The sequence below is a fragment of the Apium graveolens genome, unplaced genomic scaffold (genome assembly GCF_009905375.1).
Source record: "Apium graveolens cultivar Ventura unplaced genomic scaffold, ASM990537v1 ctg3743, whole genome shotgun sequence".
Classification (NCBI taxonomy): Eukaryota; Viridiplantae; Streptophyta; class Magnoliopsida; order Apiales; family Apiaceae; genus Apium; species Apium graveolens.
Genome location: NW_027418244.1, coordinates 18,264 through 33,995, shown reverse-complemented (window position 1 = coordinate 33,995; position 15,732 = coordinate 18,264). Strand labels below are relative to the sequence as shown.

The 15,732-nt window shown below is 35.2% G+C and overlaps 2 protein-coding genes and 1 long non-coding RNA gene across 3 annotated transcripts; 2 read left to right on the top strand and 1 right to left on the bottom strand.

Annotated features, from left to right (window-relative positions):
* Positions 1-1,417: 1,417 nt before the first annotated feature.
* LOC141701326 (uncharacterized) lies at positions 1,418-3,678 on the top strand. Its single transcript, XM_074505006.1, has 5 exons — positions 1,418-1,979; positions 2,065-2,146; positions 2,246-2,315; positions 2,423-2,602; positions 3,268-3,678. Exons 1-5 carry the CDS (start codon positions 1,439-1,441, stop codon positions 3,340-3,342), a joined length of 948 nt encoding a protein of 315 aa, XP_074361107.1. The 5' UTR covers positions 1,418-1,438; the 3' UTR covers positions 3,343-3,678.
* A 970-nt stretch (positions 3,679-4,648) lies between these two features.
* Positions 4,649-5,749, bottom strand: LOC141701327 (uncharacterized). The gene is made up of 2 exons (XR_012566747.1): positions 5,417-5,749; positions 4,649-4,807 (listed from the first exon to the last, which is right to left on the bottom strand). It is a non-coding gene; the product is annotated as an uncharacterized LOC141701327 (long non-coding RNA).
* A 647-nt stretch (positions 5,750-6,396) lies between these two features.
* LOC141701329 (uncharacterized) lies at positions 6,397-10,483 on the top strand. Its single transcript, XM_074505007.1, has 7 exons — positions 6,397-6,717; positions 6,802-6,954; positions 9,063-9,140; positions 9,252-9,326; positions 9,416-9,493; positions 9,571-9,699; positions 9,843-10,483. Exons 2-7 carry the CDS (start codon positions 6,802-6,804, stop codon positions 10,014-10,016), a joined length of 687 nt encoding a protein of 228 aa, XP_074361108.1. The 5' UTR covers positions 6,397-6,717; the 3' UTR covers positions 10,017-10,483.
* The last annotated feature ends 5,249 nt before the right edge of the window (positions 10,484-15,732 follow it).

Sequence of the window (15,732 nt, the reverse complement as noted above, 5' to 3'; positions counted from 1 at the left end):
CAAGATCAAAGAGGGAATAGAAATCAGTTTTTGTGCACACCGGGTTGCAGATTCACTATCAATCAACCATACCGGTAAGCCAATCAGGGAATTTGAGATGCAGGGGAAGGATAAAATGATGCGGCTTCCACCTTTTGTGGATAGTTTAAAACAGTTGTATGTTTCCAAGAATGAGAAAAAGGAGAAAAAAGATAGAAACGACAAGGAGAAGCACAAAAACAGGATTAAGAGGGAATTGAGTTGTCACTCCTTGATAGAGATTTTGAGGCGCATGCCTGTGGAAACGGATGAACAGAAAGACCAATACAAGCAGCTTGTTCGCTTGTTTGTGGTTGACCAGATTTTCCTTCCATCTAGCGAAAATGCATACATCAGGAGTGGGAACTACAAGTATTGTGTTGACGCGTCCACATTTGAATCAATTAATTGGGCTCAAGCAATACTTGACAGAATTTATGAGGCTGTTAAGAAGAACACTCGGACATTTAGTGCTTGCAGTACTGTTTTTCAGGTATTCTTTTTTGTGCGTGCTCTTATGTTTTTCTAGAGTATTACCATGCTATGATTGCACAAATATACAACTTTCAATGTTTTTTCATTTATCAAGTTTGATTGTGTTCCTGACTGTGTTAGGCACTCATTTATGATAAAATTCCGAAGTTGGTTCTCGAGGACATGAAACTTAAGTCAGCTCTAGTACCGGCATATAAATACCCGGTGATTAGGAGGAAGAAAGAAATATGGAAATTGAAGCTTGATGAACTGAACTCCGAAGACGTAAGTATCAGCTTTCCTCTCTCTCTCTCTCTCTCTTGTGATAAGTAAGGCTTTCCTAATATGTCTAAGGTTTTTTTATATGTTTTTTAGATCAATAAATGTGGTCTTTGTTCTCAACTTGACCATGGACTTGACCATGGCCACCACACGCCACTTTTTCAGAAAGCTTGTGAGGGTGAGTTTAGGCAAATTAAAGCCCCATGTGTGTGTAATATTCCTTCTTGACTAATTTTTTATATTTTAAGCTATGCAGGTGTCATGCTTGCGCATGTAATCGGGCAAGCAAGACAGGCACTAGAGGGATCCTTGGAGGGTGATTACCTCTCGGAAATCAATGATTTTGGTCTTGTTGAAGACTTGAAAACTCAATATTTGGTAAATTCATATTACATAAGTAGCAATCTATTGTCCTTTAGAAAATATTAATCTATTTTCTTTTTGTTCCTTGTAACATCAACAGGGAATAGATGATAGAGATGACTGGAGGTTAATTGAAGCTCTTTCAATGAAGGATGCCTGCAGATACACAGAGCCAGAAGCTCTGCTGATTAACCTAAGTTCCACTCCAAAAACTTTGAACATTGTAACTGTTCATCCTCAAATTGCGGAGCCATCTGTGGAGCAACCCGTGAATGTATTGGGGCCTGAACAACGTGGGGAGATGTCTGTTCATCAAAATCTGGATAAGCCTAAGGAGCCTGTGGAGAGTGTAATGGAGCTTGAGGAGACTGCAAAGCAACTCAAGAATACACTGGGGACTGAACAGCCTGAGGGGCCTGTGGACAAAAATGAAGTGGAGACTGAGGGGACTGCGGGGAAACTCAAGAATACAATGGGGCCTGAACAGCCTGAGGGGACTAAGGATGAACCCATGAATACAAAGGAGCCTCCGGAGACTGTCAAACATAAACATTCTGTGGTTGCACATTATCTCAGACGATCATCTCGGATTCAAAAGCAAGGAACCCTGCTTGATGAATCGAACAAACAGGATGACGCTGAAAGAGGCCGAATGAAGAGAGAGCAAAACGAAATCCTGATAGAGCAAAAAAGGAAACGGTCAAAGTCTGTTGATGATTCAAGCTATTTCAAAAAAACTCTCATCCTTGATATAAATGGCATTCTTGCTGATATCGTTCCAGAAAATGTGGTGACGTCCTCACGTACATCTAAGCAATACAAGATACTGAAAAATAAAGCAGGTAAAAATTATATGTAAACTTTTCTAATCAAGTCAAATCAACTTTTTGATGTGCTGATTTTAACTTAGCTACCCTTTTTTGTTAGTTTTTAAGAGGCCTCACGTTGATGATTTTCTGAAATTCTGCTTTGAGAGATTTAACGTAGGCGTATGGTCATCGAGATTAAAGTATGCGTCCACCCTTCCCTTGTAATTTGGATATTTTCATGTCTATGGAATATACACTTATGTATTTAACTTTTTAATTTGTTTACAACATTACTGTAGGCGTAATTTGGATCCAGTTATTGACTATGTTTTCGGAAATAATTACAAGTCAAAGTTGGCTTTTCAATGGGTAGGTTGTTTACATGTTTGTTTCCTCCATTTTTTTTCCAGGATATTTGTAATCTCAAGCTATTCAGATTTATCATCCCGAAAATATGTTGCAAATTGTTTTTGCAGGATCAGGAACATTGTACTAATACAGGTCTCAAAGTCGCGGGGAATAATCATAAACCTTTGTTCCTAAAGGAAATTAAAAAACTCTGGGAGGATCCTGAGCTTAGAAAGGTTATTGGGGATCTTAATGAAACTAACACACTATTGATAGATGACTCACCCTATAAAGCCCAAAAAAACCCTGTAAGTTCTATTATGTTCAGTTTATTATTCTTTCCCTGCATGTTGTGTTTTTAGTTACATCATCGTAGTTGTCGTAATCCGACTATCTTAAATTGATCATTAGCTAATTAATTCCTTATATTCGTTTGTGTTTTTAGTTACATCATCGTAGTTGTAATCCGACTATCTTTCTGTTTAACATCAACAACTTTGAGAGAATTGTTCGAAAACCAATAAAGATCTGAATTTGAAGGAAACGCCTGCAACAGAAATTAAATATGTTGTGGTCCAAAACTGTGGTAGATTAAAAATTATTTCCAAGACTTTTTAATATACGTTTTAATTTGGTCATTGGTCGTTTATTAATATGTTTTATATGTTCTTTACATATGTAGCTAATAGATTATAAGGTAATTTTACATGTGTATTCATAGATGATGGGTTTAAAAGTTTGAAGAAGACAATCGACAAAGATATGGTGGTATTAGAAGTGCCATTTTGTGAAAAGAAAAGTAACTTTTGTAATTCTTTTATGTTATCATTATTTCTTCAATATTTTTATGTCCCGTACACATTAGCAGTTTTAAGTTGATGCAGCTTTATCTGATTATGATATACTTCATTACATTGACTTGTTCGAGCACCTCGACGAGTTCACTCAGCGAATACGTCCTGTGTCAACTTAGTTACAGGACAACGAATGCTATAGAATCGATAAAGGGAATGCGAGTTTGCGCGTGTTCAAGCTGAAGAGAAGATGATCCACACTATTATGATGCTATTGTTGAAGCTGTATGCATATCTTTCTCTCCAATTTATATAATTGTTTTACTTGTTTATTTATTTTTTTAATGAAATGCTGTAAGTTTTGAAATTTTTATTTTGAGTTTTTGCTATTATTTTTTGTTTTTGTATTTATACATGCACGATAAGTGTTTGAGATTATTGAATGAGCCAAAACTTACCAATATTACCCAAATATTTCCATCGAGGGTCTTCTTTGCACTTGTTTTCTTTTTCCACTCGGCAATGGCATGGTAGAGAAAGTTCAACAGCGCAGCTCTCCATGCATACGAGTCTACCTGACCAGGATCTTCAATATACTGAAGGTAAGTAGTGGTAACTATATGCCTCTTAGAATTGGGCACTATGAAACATCTAACAATCAATAAAAAAGACAGCATTTTTCCTTGCATATTATTCAAGGCTAACCTCTTTGGCTACTTTTTTCAGTTCTTTACTACTTTTTTGTTTCATTTTCTAACTGAAAAACCCGACGAAAACCATTAAGGTCCCAGTGTGTCATTACTAATAACTATCTCACCATCAATGGGCAAACCGTGTATAAACAGAACATCCTCCAAACAAATGGATAGTACTTGGCCATTGAGGCAAAACACATTGTCCGCTATGTTGTAATGTAAAACAAGAAAAATCCTTCTAAATTCCAGTTGAAACAAAAGCCGCCATTGTTTACTAATTGTGGAAGTGCTTTCTTATTTTTATCGATAGGAGATGAGAATTCTAATTTCTTTCTTGGAGGGGTATATGAATTTCCAAAATCGAACAAGAGGAGCTACATAATGCGTTGCTCCAGGAGTACATGTCCTTTGCACATTGGAAGAAGATGAAGAACCACCTATTTCTAAGGGTGTGCGCATCTCTGAATCGGAATATTTTGTGGACCATTCTATCAACCCTAATAGGAAGCTCAACTTCTGATTCCTCCATTTTTCTGAGCTGCGCGATCGAGAGAGAGAGAGTGAGAGAGAGAGGCAGAGTAAAAGAGCAGGAGCTTTGAGAGAGGGAGGGCATGAGCTTTGAGAGAGAGAGGCAGAGAAAGAGGCCAGGAGCTTAGAGAGAGAGAGAAAGAGGCCAGTAGCTTAGAGTGATAAAGTGAGAGACAGATTAAGAGGGCAGGAGCAGAGAGAGAGTTGCACACAGTAGTTCACTTCCCGTAAAAGTTCACTGCTTACGTGTAACCCCGAATGGGTTTAATAAACCCGTTTAAGTTTACTAAACCCGCTTGGGTTTAATAAACCCATTCGGGTTAAATGTTTACTCGAATTTTCTTTAGTTATCTACTCCCTCTGTCCCATTCATTTCTATATACTTTCCTTTTTTGGATGTCCCTCTCAATTCTATACATTCCCAAAATAGTAACTTTTAATAATATAAAACACTATTATACTCACTACTTTCTTCCACTATTTCCTCCAAAGTAACCTGCAAATGAATGGCCAAACAATGTAGATGTCAGAATCCAACCTCAAATAACTTTACTACGTTTGATGAATCTGTCCCATTCATTTCTATATACTTTTCTTTTTTGGATGTCCCTCTCAATTCTACCTTTACGGAATGCTGTTAACTCCTCTTTATCGAAATGTGTTTAATTAGTCGATATAAACTGGAGAACAGATACAGCACAAGAATGCCAAGAACTTGGTGTTTTTCATTTACTGAGATAACTTACATATTAAAACAATGTAAAAGCAGATAACCAACTACATGCTAGAAAATATTCAGCCAAACACCAACTTACATATAAAACTATTTATATGATAGAAACATATAAATAGTTTGAGATTATCCAACACTCTTTACTCTCTTTAAAATCAACTTTTATCTTTAATCTCTTAACAATAAAATCAACGAGAATTACAAGACTACAAATAGAACTGCAATAGGAGATTAAGGCTACTAATCGAAGACTATTTCGAGAGTTTAATGGATGAGTTTGCATCTAGAAATGCATGTAGAGCTATTTTTAAGAAATATTACTAACTGAACATATGAATTAACATGCAGGAAAATCCAGTTCTGAATTCATACCGTATTTACCCTTTTTCCTCTCCTCCGCTTGCTCCGCTTGGAATAATTATCTCCGACTCCCTCTACCCTTTCTCCTCTCCTCCGCTTGCTCTGCTTTCCCCTCCACCTTCTTTTAATTTGAATTGAATTCCCTTCGGTTGTGGAGAATTGGTCTTCACCTCTTTTCCTCTTAATGGCCATTGAATAAAAGGAGATTTGATGCCTAACCACTTATTTGATGATGCCAACCACGATATCCGAGTGGAGTAACACTCATAATTATGGATGCCAACCTCCTCTACCCTCCCCCTCGAAACAATATGCATAGCTTTTCCCAGATTAAGATTATTTTCCCAGATTATGGTCTCCATGTTATTCAAAAGCAGAGTATATTGTTGGATCGGTGAAATTAGATTAGGGTCATGAAACTGAATGATACATTGAGCCCAAATGCCCAATATCAATCAAAGTGAATCCAGTGTACCTAAGCCCACTGGAAAATCAGTTCATGAAAGTATAAAAACTAGAAAAATAGTTCATGAAATATAAAATTTAATCAAAAATATTTAAATTAAATCAATTACATATTTATCATATCGCACATATTTTTATACATTTTTTTTCGTGTTAATTAATTTTATGCAAATAAAATTTGATCTTTACATACATTTTGCTTCAAGTATGAAATCAACATTTTTAAAGTTGATTATTTTGACAATATTGTTTTTATAATATTAACTATAAAAATTTATTTATAATTTATTACTAAAAAAATAAAATTAAAAACTATATAATACATATAATACATAAAATTAAAAAGATTTTTCTTGTTTTAAATTACATTTCATGGAATTTTCTGAATATTAAATAATTTTAATTATCAAGATTGCTAACAATAAACAATAAACAACAAAACCATCTTATTCATACCTACAAATAAATAATAATGTTAACTTCACAAAATTAGATATCACTAGACCAACTAAAGAGTTCTAACAATAAACAACAAATAACACCCGTGTCTGATCACTAACGAAACCATAACAGTGTTGATGAAACTTCCAATTTTAGTCCAGTCCCACTACTTAACAAAATCATTTAGACATCGAGCTTCTACGTCCATTACTAACTTACAACATCAGACTCACAGATAAAATCGATCAAACAAACCATAAATCCATAATTATTAACAAACAACAAACACTACAAAACTTATAAAATGACTTCAATCACCCGAGAACCAAACATTCCAGTAATCCTCTACAACACAAGTAACCAACTCGCTCTATCCCTCGCTCTGCAATTCTCTCTATCCCTCGCCGGTAATATATTTGTTAATTGTTGTGATTGTGAATTGTGTATGTCAATTATATATTTGTTAATTGTTGTGATTGTGAATTGTCTAGATGGACAAGTCCCAATTGAGACAATACCTTCAATCTACCATGTCTGGTGTTGCTGGTGTTCAATCTACAATTGTGTATGAAGATCCTCTACTACAAAATGTTACATCAAACATTCAACAATTTGCACGAACCCAATTTGCTAAGGAAAAATGGGTATGTTTTTAAATTTTGCAAGTCAATTGAATTGTTGTTATTGATTTTGGATTCTTATTGTTTGGGGTGATTGTAGGAGTATAAGAAGCGATTTCATCTCGGTTCTTTGGCTAAAATCATTTCAGAATTAAATTAGAGCAATGTTGATTACGAGAAGTTGTTGACATCAAGGGTTCAATTCTTTCCCCTTGTGAAATTTTAGGCTTAATTAGACATTGGCCCTTAAATTAAACATGCGTGTACACATAAACCCTTAAATTAAAAACCCGGATAGACTTACCTGTAAAGTTTGAGGATCCGAACATTACAACCTTTCTGGTGGAATAAGAACTGCATTAACTTGTTGGAGAGTGAGAGAGTCCTGCACGCGTTCTACAGTTCCATGTACATATGTGTATGCAATATTGGCGGCAATTAGCGTTAATCACTTCCCTCCTCTTTTTTCTTCTTCCCTCTCTATTCTTTTTGTGTTTTTTTTAGACTGAATAAAGCTATATTAATATTTATTAGCTTCCCATAATCCACATCAAAAAAAGCCGATAGTGTACCTGCGCAATGCATATTTACAGCAGGAACTTATCTTAGTATTTGTACAACACAACTATTTCCAAAATCATCATGTCTCTTAAGAGCAACAACACTCTGTCTCTAAAAACTGCAATCAGAAGTGTGCAATATAGCACATTATCTTGATAATAAAACTGCATTTTCCCCCTGTTCTTGCGTGAAATACAGAGTCTTTGTTGGCTTTGTAATGAAGTTACAAAGAATCTCTATTTAATGAAACAGAGAGATTGGACACCCATAACCAAAATACCACTTAAATATATAAAATGTTATGTTCATATGAGCAAGCACCATGAACATAGTTAGCATTAAAGTACACCAAAAGATAGCAGTTTAAATGTAACAAGCACCGTGAATAACCAAAATGATCAAACTGCTCAAAATAAACCAGTACATGAGCATAATGATCAAAATAATTCCTAGTGCTTCTTTTACTTTTCCTTTTCCATTGTCAAATTTTTGTTAATCCCTTCTCCAATTTTCGCCTTCGCTACTGCAAGTGCTTCTTTCAATTGGCTACTAGTTATCACATTGGCACCATTTTTTCGAGAAAATGGTGCAGATTTAACCACTACCCCACCAACTGTTGTCTTGTACCCTGATTTTCTCACTGGCAGAGTTTTGGCAAGCTTCATAGGTCCAATATAAGTGTTATGGAGTTCAGCTGTGTTAACATTGAAATTCCAGGGAGCTCTTTCCACATTCCTTTCCTGTATACTTGTAACATGAGGCTCCATCACATGTCCTGTCTTTGGTGAAGCTTCAGCAATTACCTCCATTTCAGATGTCCTTGAATTTGCGCTAGACTCCCCTATTTCAGCAGACTTTTGACAAGTTCTTTTATTATGTCCTAGTTTTCGACAAGAGCCACACCTGGCCATTGCAAGTGAATTATTATTAGTACGACAATATAATATGCTTAATAATATTCAACATGAAATTTACCTCACAGTGAGTTGGTTCTTTCTTTTTAGAATGTTGGCACCATCCTTATATTTTATAACTGCTTCTTCACCTTGCGATAACTTTCTCTTTTTCTGAGGCCTCCCCGTTTGTTTGAGAATTTTTGGGGGTCTGATAATGTGTGTTGGGATATACTGCGATTTTTCCCATAATTCATGATTATTCATAGGATATATGATCCCTGAATACGCTTTCTTGTAATTTTTCATTGAATAGCAGTGAGCCACATAATCCTCCACATTATATCCATGTTTATTTCATAAGAGGAGGGTTATGAAATATCTGAGTTACAGTGTTTTTTGGAGATTGTGTCATGATTTATAATATGAGTTGCATAAGTGTCGATTGTAAGCCACGTTTCTGTATTGTAAGCCACGTTTCTGTGGTGTTCAACTGCTCATATATTAGAGGCAAGTCTATCCATTTTTTTAATCTAAGAGTTTATGTGTACAGACCCGGATACTTTAAGGGCAAATGTACAATTAAGCCGAAATTTTATTTGTCAATTATTTCCCTTTATGAAACTTTATTTGTCTTTTAGTCCTTAAATGTTTAACTAGTCATATTTCTTTTATCAGGAGGATAAAAAATATCGACGTGATGATTGGAATGTAGCTGAACACCGATTTTCAGGAGAGGTTGAACTAGGCACAGACGTAAGCATTTAAACTCAATGATTCAATGTTTCTTAGAACTACTTTTTTAACTAGTTTTTTTGAACTCAATCACTCAAGGTAGAATCATTGGCTTTCCTTATTTGTGCACAGGTTGCTGAATCTTTTTGTGAAATCCTCAAACGTGAGTTGAATACTGAGCATAAGTGTTACATTATTTCTCCACTTGTAAGTCAAAACGATTCTACACACCATCAGCTTGTTTTTACCCTTTGTTATAGTTGTTTTGATGTTGATTTTAGTTGGTTATCTTGTAGTGTTGGGGTGTTAATGTGCGCAGTGCAGGCCTCGATTTTCACTTTAAGCACTCCATTCACTGTGCAGGCAATGAAAAGGTAAATCTTATTGGTTTTATCTGACTGTAAAGAGAACTTATAGCATAGTTTAGTTGATGCAAACTCACATTATGCAGACTCACATTGGGGTAATCGATGAGAATCACTTCTTCTCGATTCACGTTATATTTGAGGAGCACAAAATCTACATCATGGATTCTTTGTATCCTCTCCATTCCACACACCGATTGCATGTTTATCTGTTGGTACATGAATTTGTTCTCTTACTTTTGTCTATTAGTTTCCTGTTTTTTTTACCAGAAAAAGGCTTTTTTTGTTAACTGTCGCAGTTCCAACATTTTGTTCTCTTAGTTTTGTTATTTGTTTCCTGTTTTGGTAATTGCTGCAGTTGCAACATTTGCAATATCGTCACGAGATTAATAAGTCCATTTGGGAAATTTGTTTCGTGACGAATAATCTGAAGCAAGAGAATGGTTCTGATTGTGGAGTTTTCATGCTTAAGAGTATGGAGTCTTGGTTGAAAGGAATTAGATTAACTTTCTCAAAGGCAAGGACATTTTAGTTATTTGCATGTATATAGTTTAATCTTCATTACTTAGATTTACTTTGATTGTTATTACCTCAGGAGCATGCGAACAATGCAAGGCACATCCTTATAAGGAACATTTTAGTTATTTGCATGTGTATAGTTTAATCTTCATTACTTAGATTTACTTTGATTGTTATTACCTCAGGAGCATGCGAACAATGCAAGGCACATCCTTATAAGGGAGACTCTGGATAAAAAGCTGTTGCCTGAGGAGAACTGAGGTGTTCCCCATCAACGAAGAAGAATTCAGCCATTGAAGACATTCAATTGGCTTTGTTTTCTCTTATCTTTTATTTATCTCTTCTTATGAACATGTGTTGGTTATCTTGGGATTGTTTTGATACTTTGATTATGAACTAACTTTTATGAGTTAGGATTTTTATGGAACCCTAGTATGGGATTGTTGGTGTTTAGACAAGAAGTATTATATGCAGTTTACGGTTTATTCATTCAAGTGATTTTCATGTTAATACTTGCTATTGTCTGATCAACTTTAGTAGGTTATTGAGTTGATTTTATTTTAAAGGATCTAGTTACTAATTTACTGTATGTGTGTTGTTTTTCTCCACTGTCTCGATTATGACCTGGTGGAATTGCAATGTGGCAATGTGAATAACTTGCATGTGCCTTACAAATATGGGGGTGTTCCATAAACTGTGGGTGTCAGTAGCATAAACTGTTGGTGTGGAAAATATTGGGGTGTGAGTACCATAAAACGGGGGTGTGGATAATATTGGGGTGTACTTAATATTGGGGTGCTGGGTCAAATAATGGGGGTGGTAATAATATTGGGGTGTGAGTAGTAGGGGTGTTATCGAGAAACCGGGGGTGTAATAAATATATGGGTGTTAAAAATGAAAGTTGTGGTGCTTACAATATAGGGGTGTTTAGCTACAAAGTTGGGGTGTTCTTTATATAGGGGTGTTTCGCGATAAACTGGGGGTGTAAAGTATATAGGGGTGTTATATAAAAAAGTGGGGGTGTTAACCAGGGGTGTACAGAATATTGGGGTGTTAAGAAAAAAGCTGGGGTGCTATAAATATTTGGGTGTTTGGCTATAAAGTTGGGGTGTACTTAATATAGGGGTGTTTATCGAGAAACCTTGGGTGTAATAAATATATATGGGTGTTAAAAACGAAAGTTGGGGTGCTTAAAATATAGGGGTGTTTAGCTAAAAAGTTGGGGTGTATTTTATATAGGGGTGTTTCGCGATAAACTGGGGGTGTAAAGTATATAGGGGTGTGTATCGAGAAATTGGGGGTGTAACCAATATATGGGTGTTGGAAAATAAAGTTGGGGTGTACTTTATATAGGGGTGTTTCACGATAAAATGGGGGTGTTAAGTATTAATTTTGTACACCCCCGGTTAACACCCCCAGTTTCTTTATAAAACACCCCTATATACATTACACCCCCAGGTTTTTGAAGCACACCCCTATATAAAGTACCCCCCAACTTTCTGGCTGAACACCCCAATATTTAAAGCACCCCAGCTTTTTTTAGCACCCCTATATCTGTACACCCCCAGTTTATCGCTAAACACCCCTATATTCCCTACACCCGCAGTTTATCCAATAACACCCCTATATACAGTACACCCGCAGTTTTTTGAAGAACACCCCTATATAACCGAATTGATTATCTTCATGCATAATATTTTAATTTATATTTAAAATATTATTGATGGTATAAAATATATTTTATAAATATTTATAGTCGTACAACATTTAATAAGTTTCATTTCTTTTCCGATGTTCCCGCCCCGTTCTATTTCGATTACTTAAAATCTTGAAATTTACTTGAGAAATATATGATTTTTATGTTAGTAGTCCTAAAAATATTAACAAAATTAAATATGTACACACATATATACATATAATTATTAAAAGAATAATGTTATCTAATTTATTTTGACAAAATAAAATAAAATAATTATATAAAAAAACTAAAATAAGAGACAAGTTGGGCTGGGAAAGGAGTCAAGATATGACAATTCAATAAAAGAATTTGGGCTTAAAATGATTTAATCTAGAAGAGATAAATGGAGAACTGGGCCAACTATGTTAAAGGCCCAGAATCGTTAAATTAAATCAAAGCAAGTCCCCCCCGATTTCCTCAAGAAAGGACCCGCTTAGGAGAACAGGTAATTACAGTGAGGAGAGAAGAACAGGTATTTACACAGTGAGGAGAAATTGAGAAAAAGATGGCTGAAGCTTCAAGCAAGAAAGATAGCAGGCAAGAAGTTCGTTACTCTGATTCTCTGTTAGCTCTGTTTGCATTCTCTGATTGCATTGCTGATTATTAGAACACGAAAAGTAAAATGAAAATTGAGAACTAGTAATTGTAATTGTAGTGGAACAATTGTATAGCTCTATTCATGTTATCGAAGTTGAAAAATATATCATGGATGATCACCTGATAGAAGATGATCAGATTATATTTAGAGAGTGATATTTAACAAAGTACATACCACTTTATTGATAGGATAGTACTCATAAAATCAGGTACCAGGAACGCTGCAAAGTAGTCTTCACATTCTCGTAAAATTGCAGTCACTCACTTGGATGATAGTCTTGATGTGAGGCCTGTCTCTGTTTCTGTAAAGTTCGAGAAGCCAGTCGACTTTAATCACAATATATCCATGTTACGTTATAGTATTTTCAACTTATAAAGTAATGCTTTCTGCGCTATCTGATTTCGGTTATTACCAGAATTATTACTGATCAAATGATCTTTTTGGGGGTTATGAGCTTTGTGTCTCAACTTATAAAGTAATGTTCTATACAGAGATATGAAGAAACATCAGGCAGTGCTGAAATCCAATTGCAGCCCTCAAGGACTAGTCAAAGTAATGGAAATGATACAAGAAAATGTAAAGTTGATGCAAGCAGTAGAGGAGATGGGATTTGGATGCCTTCAACATCTTCAGGCCGTTAAAATGGAATTTAAACTTATTAAACCACTTTTAGATAACTTTGATGTCAACTCATGCTCCGTATTTGGGGCTGATATCAAGGCCGGAGATATTGGTAGGGTTTTAGGAATCCCGGCAGAGGGGATTCCAATTCCTGTATCTATCTCGGATGAGGAAGAAGAAAGACTCAAGGCTAAATTTGGTGGGAAAAAACTCATGGATTTAATATCAGATTTAGAGAATTTTAAACAAGCTGATCTCGACTTTAAGGAAACCTTTTTGCTTATTGCATTAGGTAATTTCTTTTGCCCATCAACCAAAATCATTCCCAGTGGAAAGTTGTATAAAGCCCTCTCTGTTGTACAATCTGCCAAATAATACAATTGGGGAAAATATATCCTTGAATGTCTCCTCGATTCCATCAAGGATTACCAAATAAGGACGAAGGGCAGAGATAGACGGAATGCAGGGGTTGGAGGCTGCGTTTACTTTTTGAAGGTATGTATATTGTAACTTTCAAGGACCTGTATTCTATGCTGTGCTACTTCTTGATTAATATTTGGTTTCTTCTCAAATTTTCTTTCTCCAGCAAAAATATCCAGAATGCATTGATAAAGGTAAACCAATCATGTCAGCATGGACCAAAAAGAAGTTGAACCAAGCATGGAAACAGTGCAAGAAAAAGTTGACATCAGGGTTTGTGTCTGGACAACCATCAGAGTTCGTGTCTGGACAACAACGCTGCTCCACATGTAATTCTGTAATCTATGAAGAAAGATTGGCAAGGCTGGAGCATGCCGTTTTCTCTAAGAAGCAATGCCATGATGATGAAAACATCTTTGATATAGATGGACATGGAGAGGAAGACAAGGCAGATGAGATGGATGGACATGGAGAGGAAGACAAGTTAGATGAAAATTTACCCTTAATGGAAGTGCTTTCCACTTTAAAATCTAAGCGTAAGAGGACTAAGAAGTCACCACAGCCAAAACCATCTCCCTCCCTGAAAAGAAAAAATAAATTTGGTACAACATATGCTAGGCGTAAGAAGACCTCCACCATCTCCTCCTCAACAGGAGCTCCTCCAACAATTGTTTCAGATGTCATTTCCGAGAAGACCTCTCCTTGTCAGATCACGGGCCCGGATAGAGCCATTGTTACTAGAAGAAAACTTCTAGTACTTGACATAAATGGAGTTCTTGCTTGTGTTTTACACGGAATGCCACATAATGGATTTCAAAACTACATACCAATATATATTCCATCTGATTCTGAAACTCAAACGGAAGCTTGCATGAAATCAGGTGACTCATAAATGTTATGAATTTTTTTTTCAAATTTCTTTTGCATGAAATCAGGTGACTCATAAATTTTAATTGGATTACTTTTTGTTTTTCTTAGTTATCAAGAGGCCACAATGTGAAGAGTTTTTGAAGTTTTGCTTGGAGAGGTTTGATGTAGGCATATGGTCAGCAAAGATGGAGTATGTGCTTTTCTTTCTCATGTTGAAATAAATTTCTATTCAACTCGTTGCATGTGAAATATATACATGTCTATCTTCCTTGTCGATATTTTTGTTTTTAGTAATTTGTGTCTTAATGATTTTAAGCTTTTCTACGAGGCTTGAATTGAAATTTATTTGTGTAATGCAGGAAAACCGTGACACCGTCTATAAACGCCATTATAAGCTTTTCTACTATGATAGAATTGAAATTTATTTGGGTAGGTCAATTACAATTTTTTGCTCTAATTTCTTCTAGGATGCTTTTTACTGTGGCGTGTAACCAAGTTGCATGGTTATTTGTGATAATTGTTTATAGGATCAATCCAACTGTACTCGTTCAAAAGAAGGTGAATTGTGCAAGGAAACTAGAAAGCTCCGTGAAATAGGATATGATGATGTAGCCAACATACTCTTGGTTGACGATTCAAAGCATAAAGCCAAATTAAATCTAGTAAGTTGTCTTCATGTTCACTTTTTTGTTCTTTCCCTACATGCGTAGCAAATTAGTTTCTTATAGTCTGATGTAATTTCATCCTACAGCCGAATACAGCAATATTTCCCACGTCATACAACTACAAAAACTTGAATGATGATTAACTGGGTAAGTTTGCTTCTTTTTAATTATTTATTTTTTGAAATTATAATGTTGCATGATGGTAATATGGTGTGTATGATCCTCAGGACCTAACGGCAATCTTCGATTATATCTTAAAGGATTGGCAGCAGCTACTACTACATCTGTTTCTGATTATGTCAGGGATCATCCATTTTGTCCGTCACAAAGAAAGTAATTTTGAGGATTAAACCTGTTCCTAAAACATATTTGAGTAATTAAGTGTAAAGATGGATATAAAATGGTGAACAACAGTTGTAAGATCGTGTTTTTCTTGTAGTGTTAGGAAGCAGCTAAACTGTTTTTATTTAGAAAGCACTTATTATGTACTGATTAGAAAATCTTATTATGTTCTTGATGATTTTTCCTCCTTGTATAAACACGAAGCTATGCACTCCGTTCCTTGTATAAAATTTTGTACGATTTTTGTCAAAAAATTTATAGTAAATATGCACCAAACCCGACCCGAAAGTAATTCGGGTTTAAAAATGGAATATTTATAAATATACTAACTTTTTACAAATTATTTACAAAAATACTGTCAAGTTGAAATTTTTTTAAAAATACATTTTTTTCAAATTATTTACAAAAATACGACTACTATAGAACGGGGTCGTTCTTAGCATTTCAAATAATAAATAAATGTAGACCACTGTCG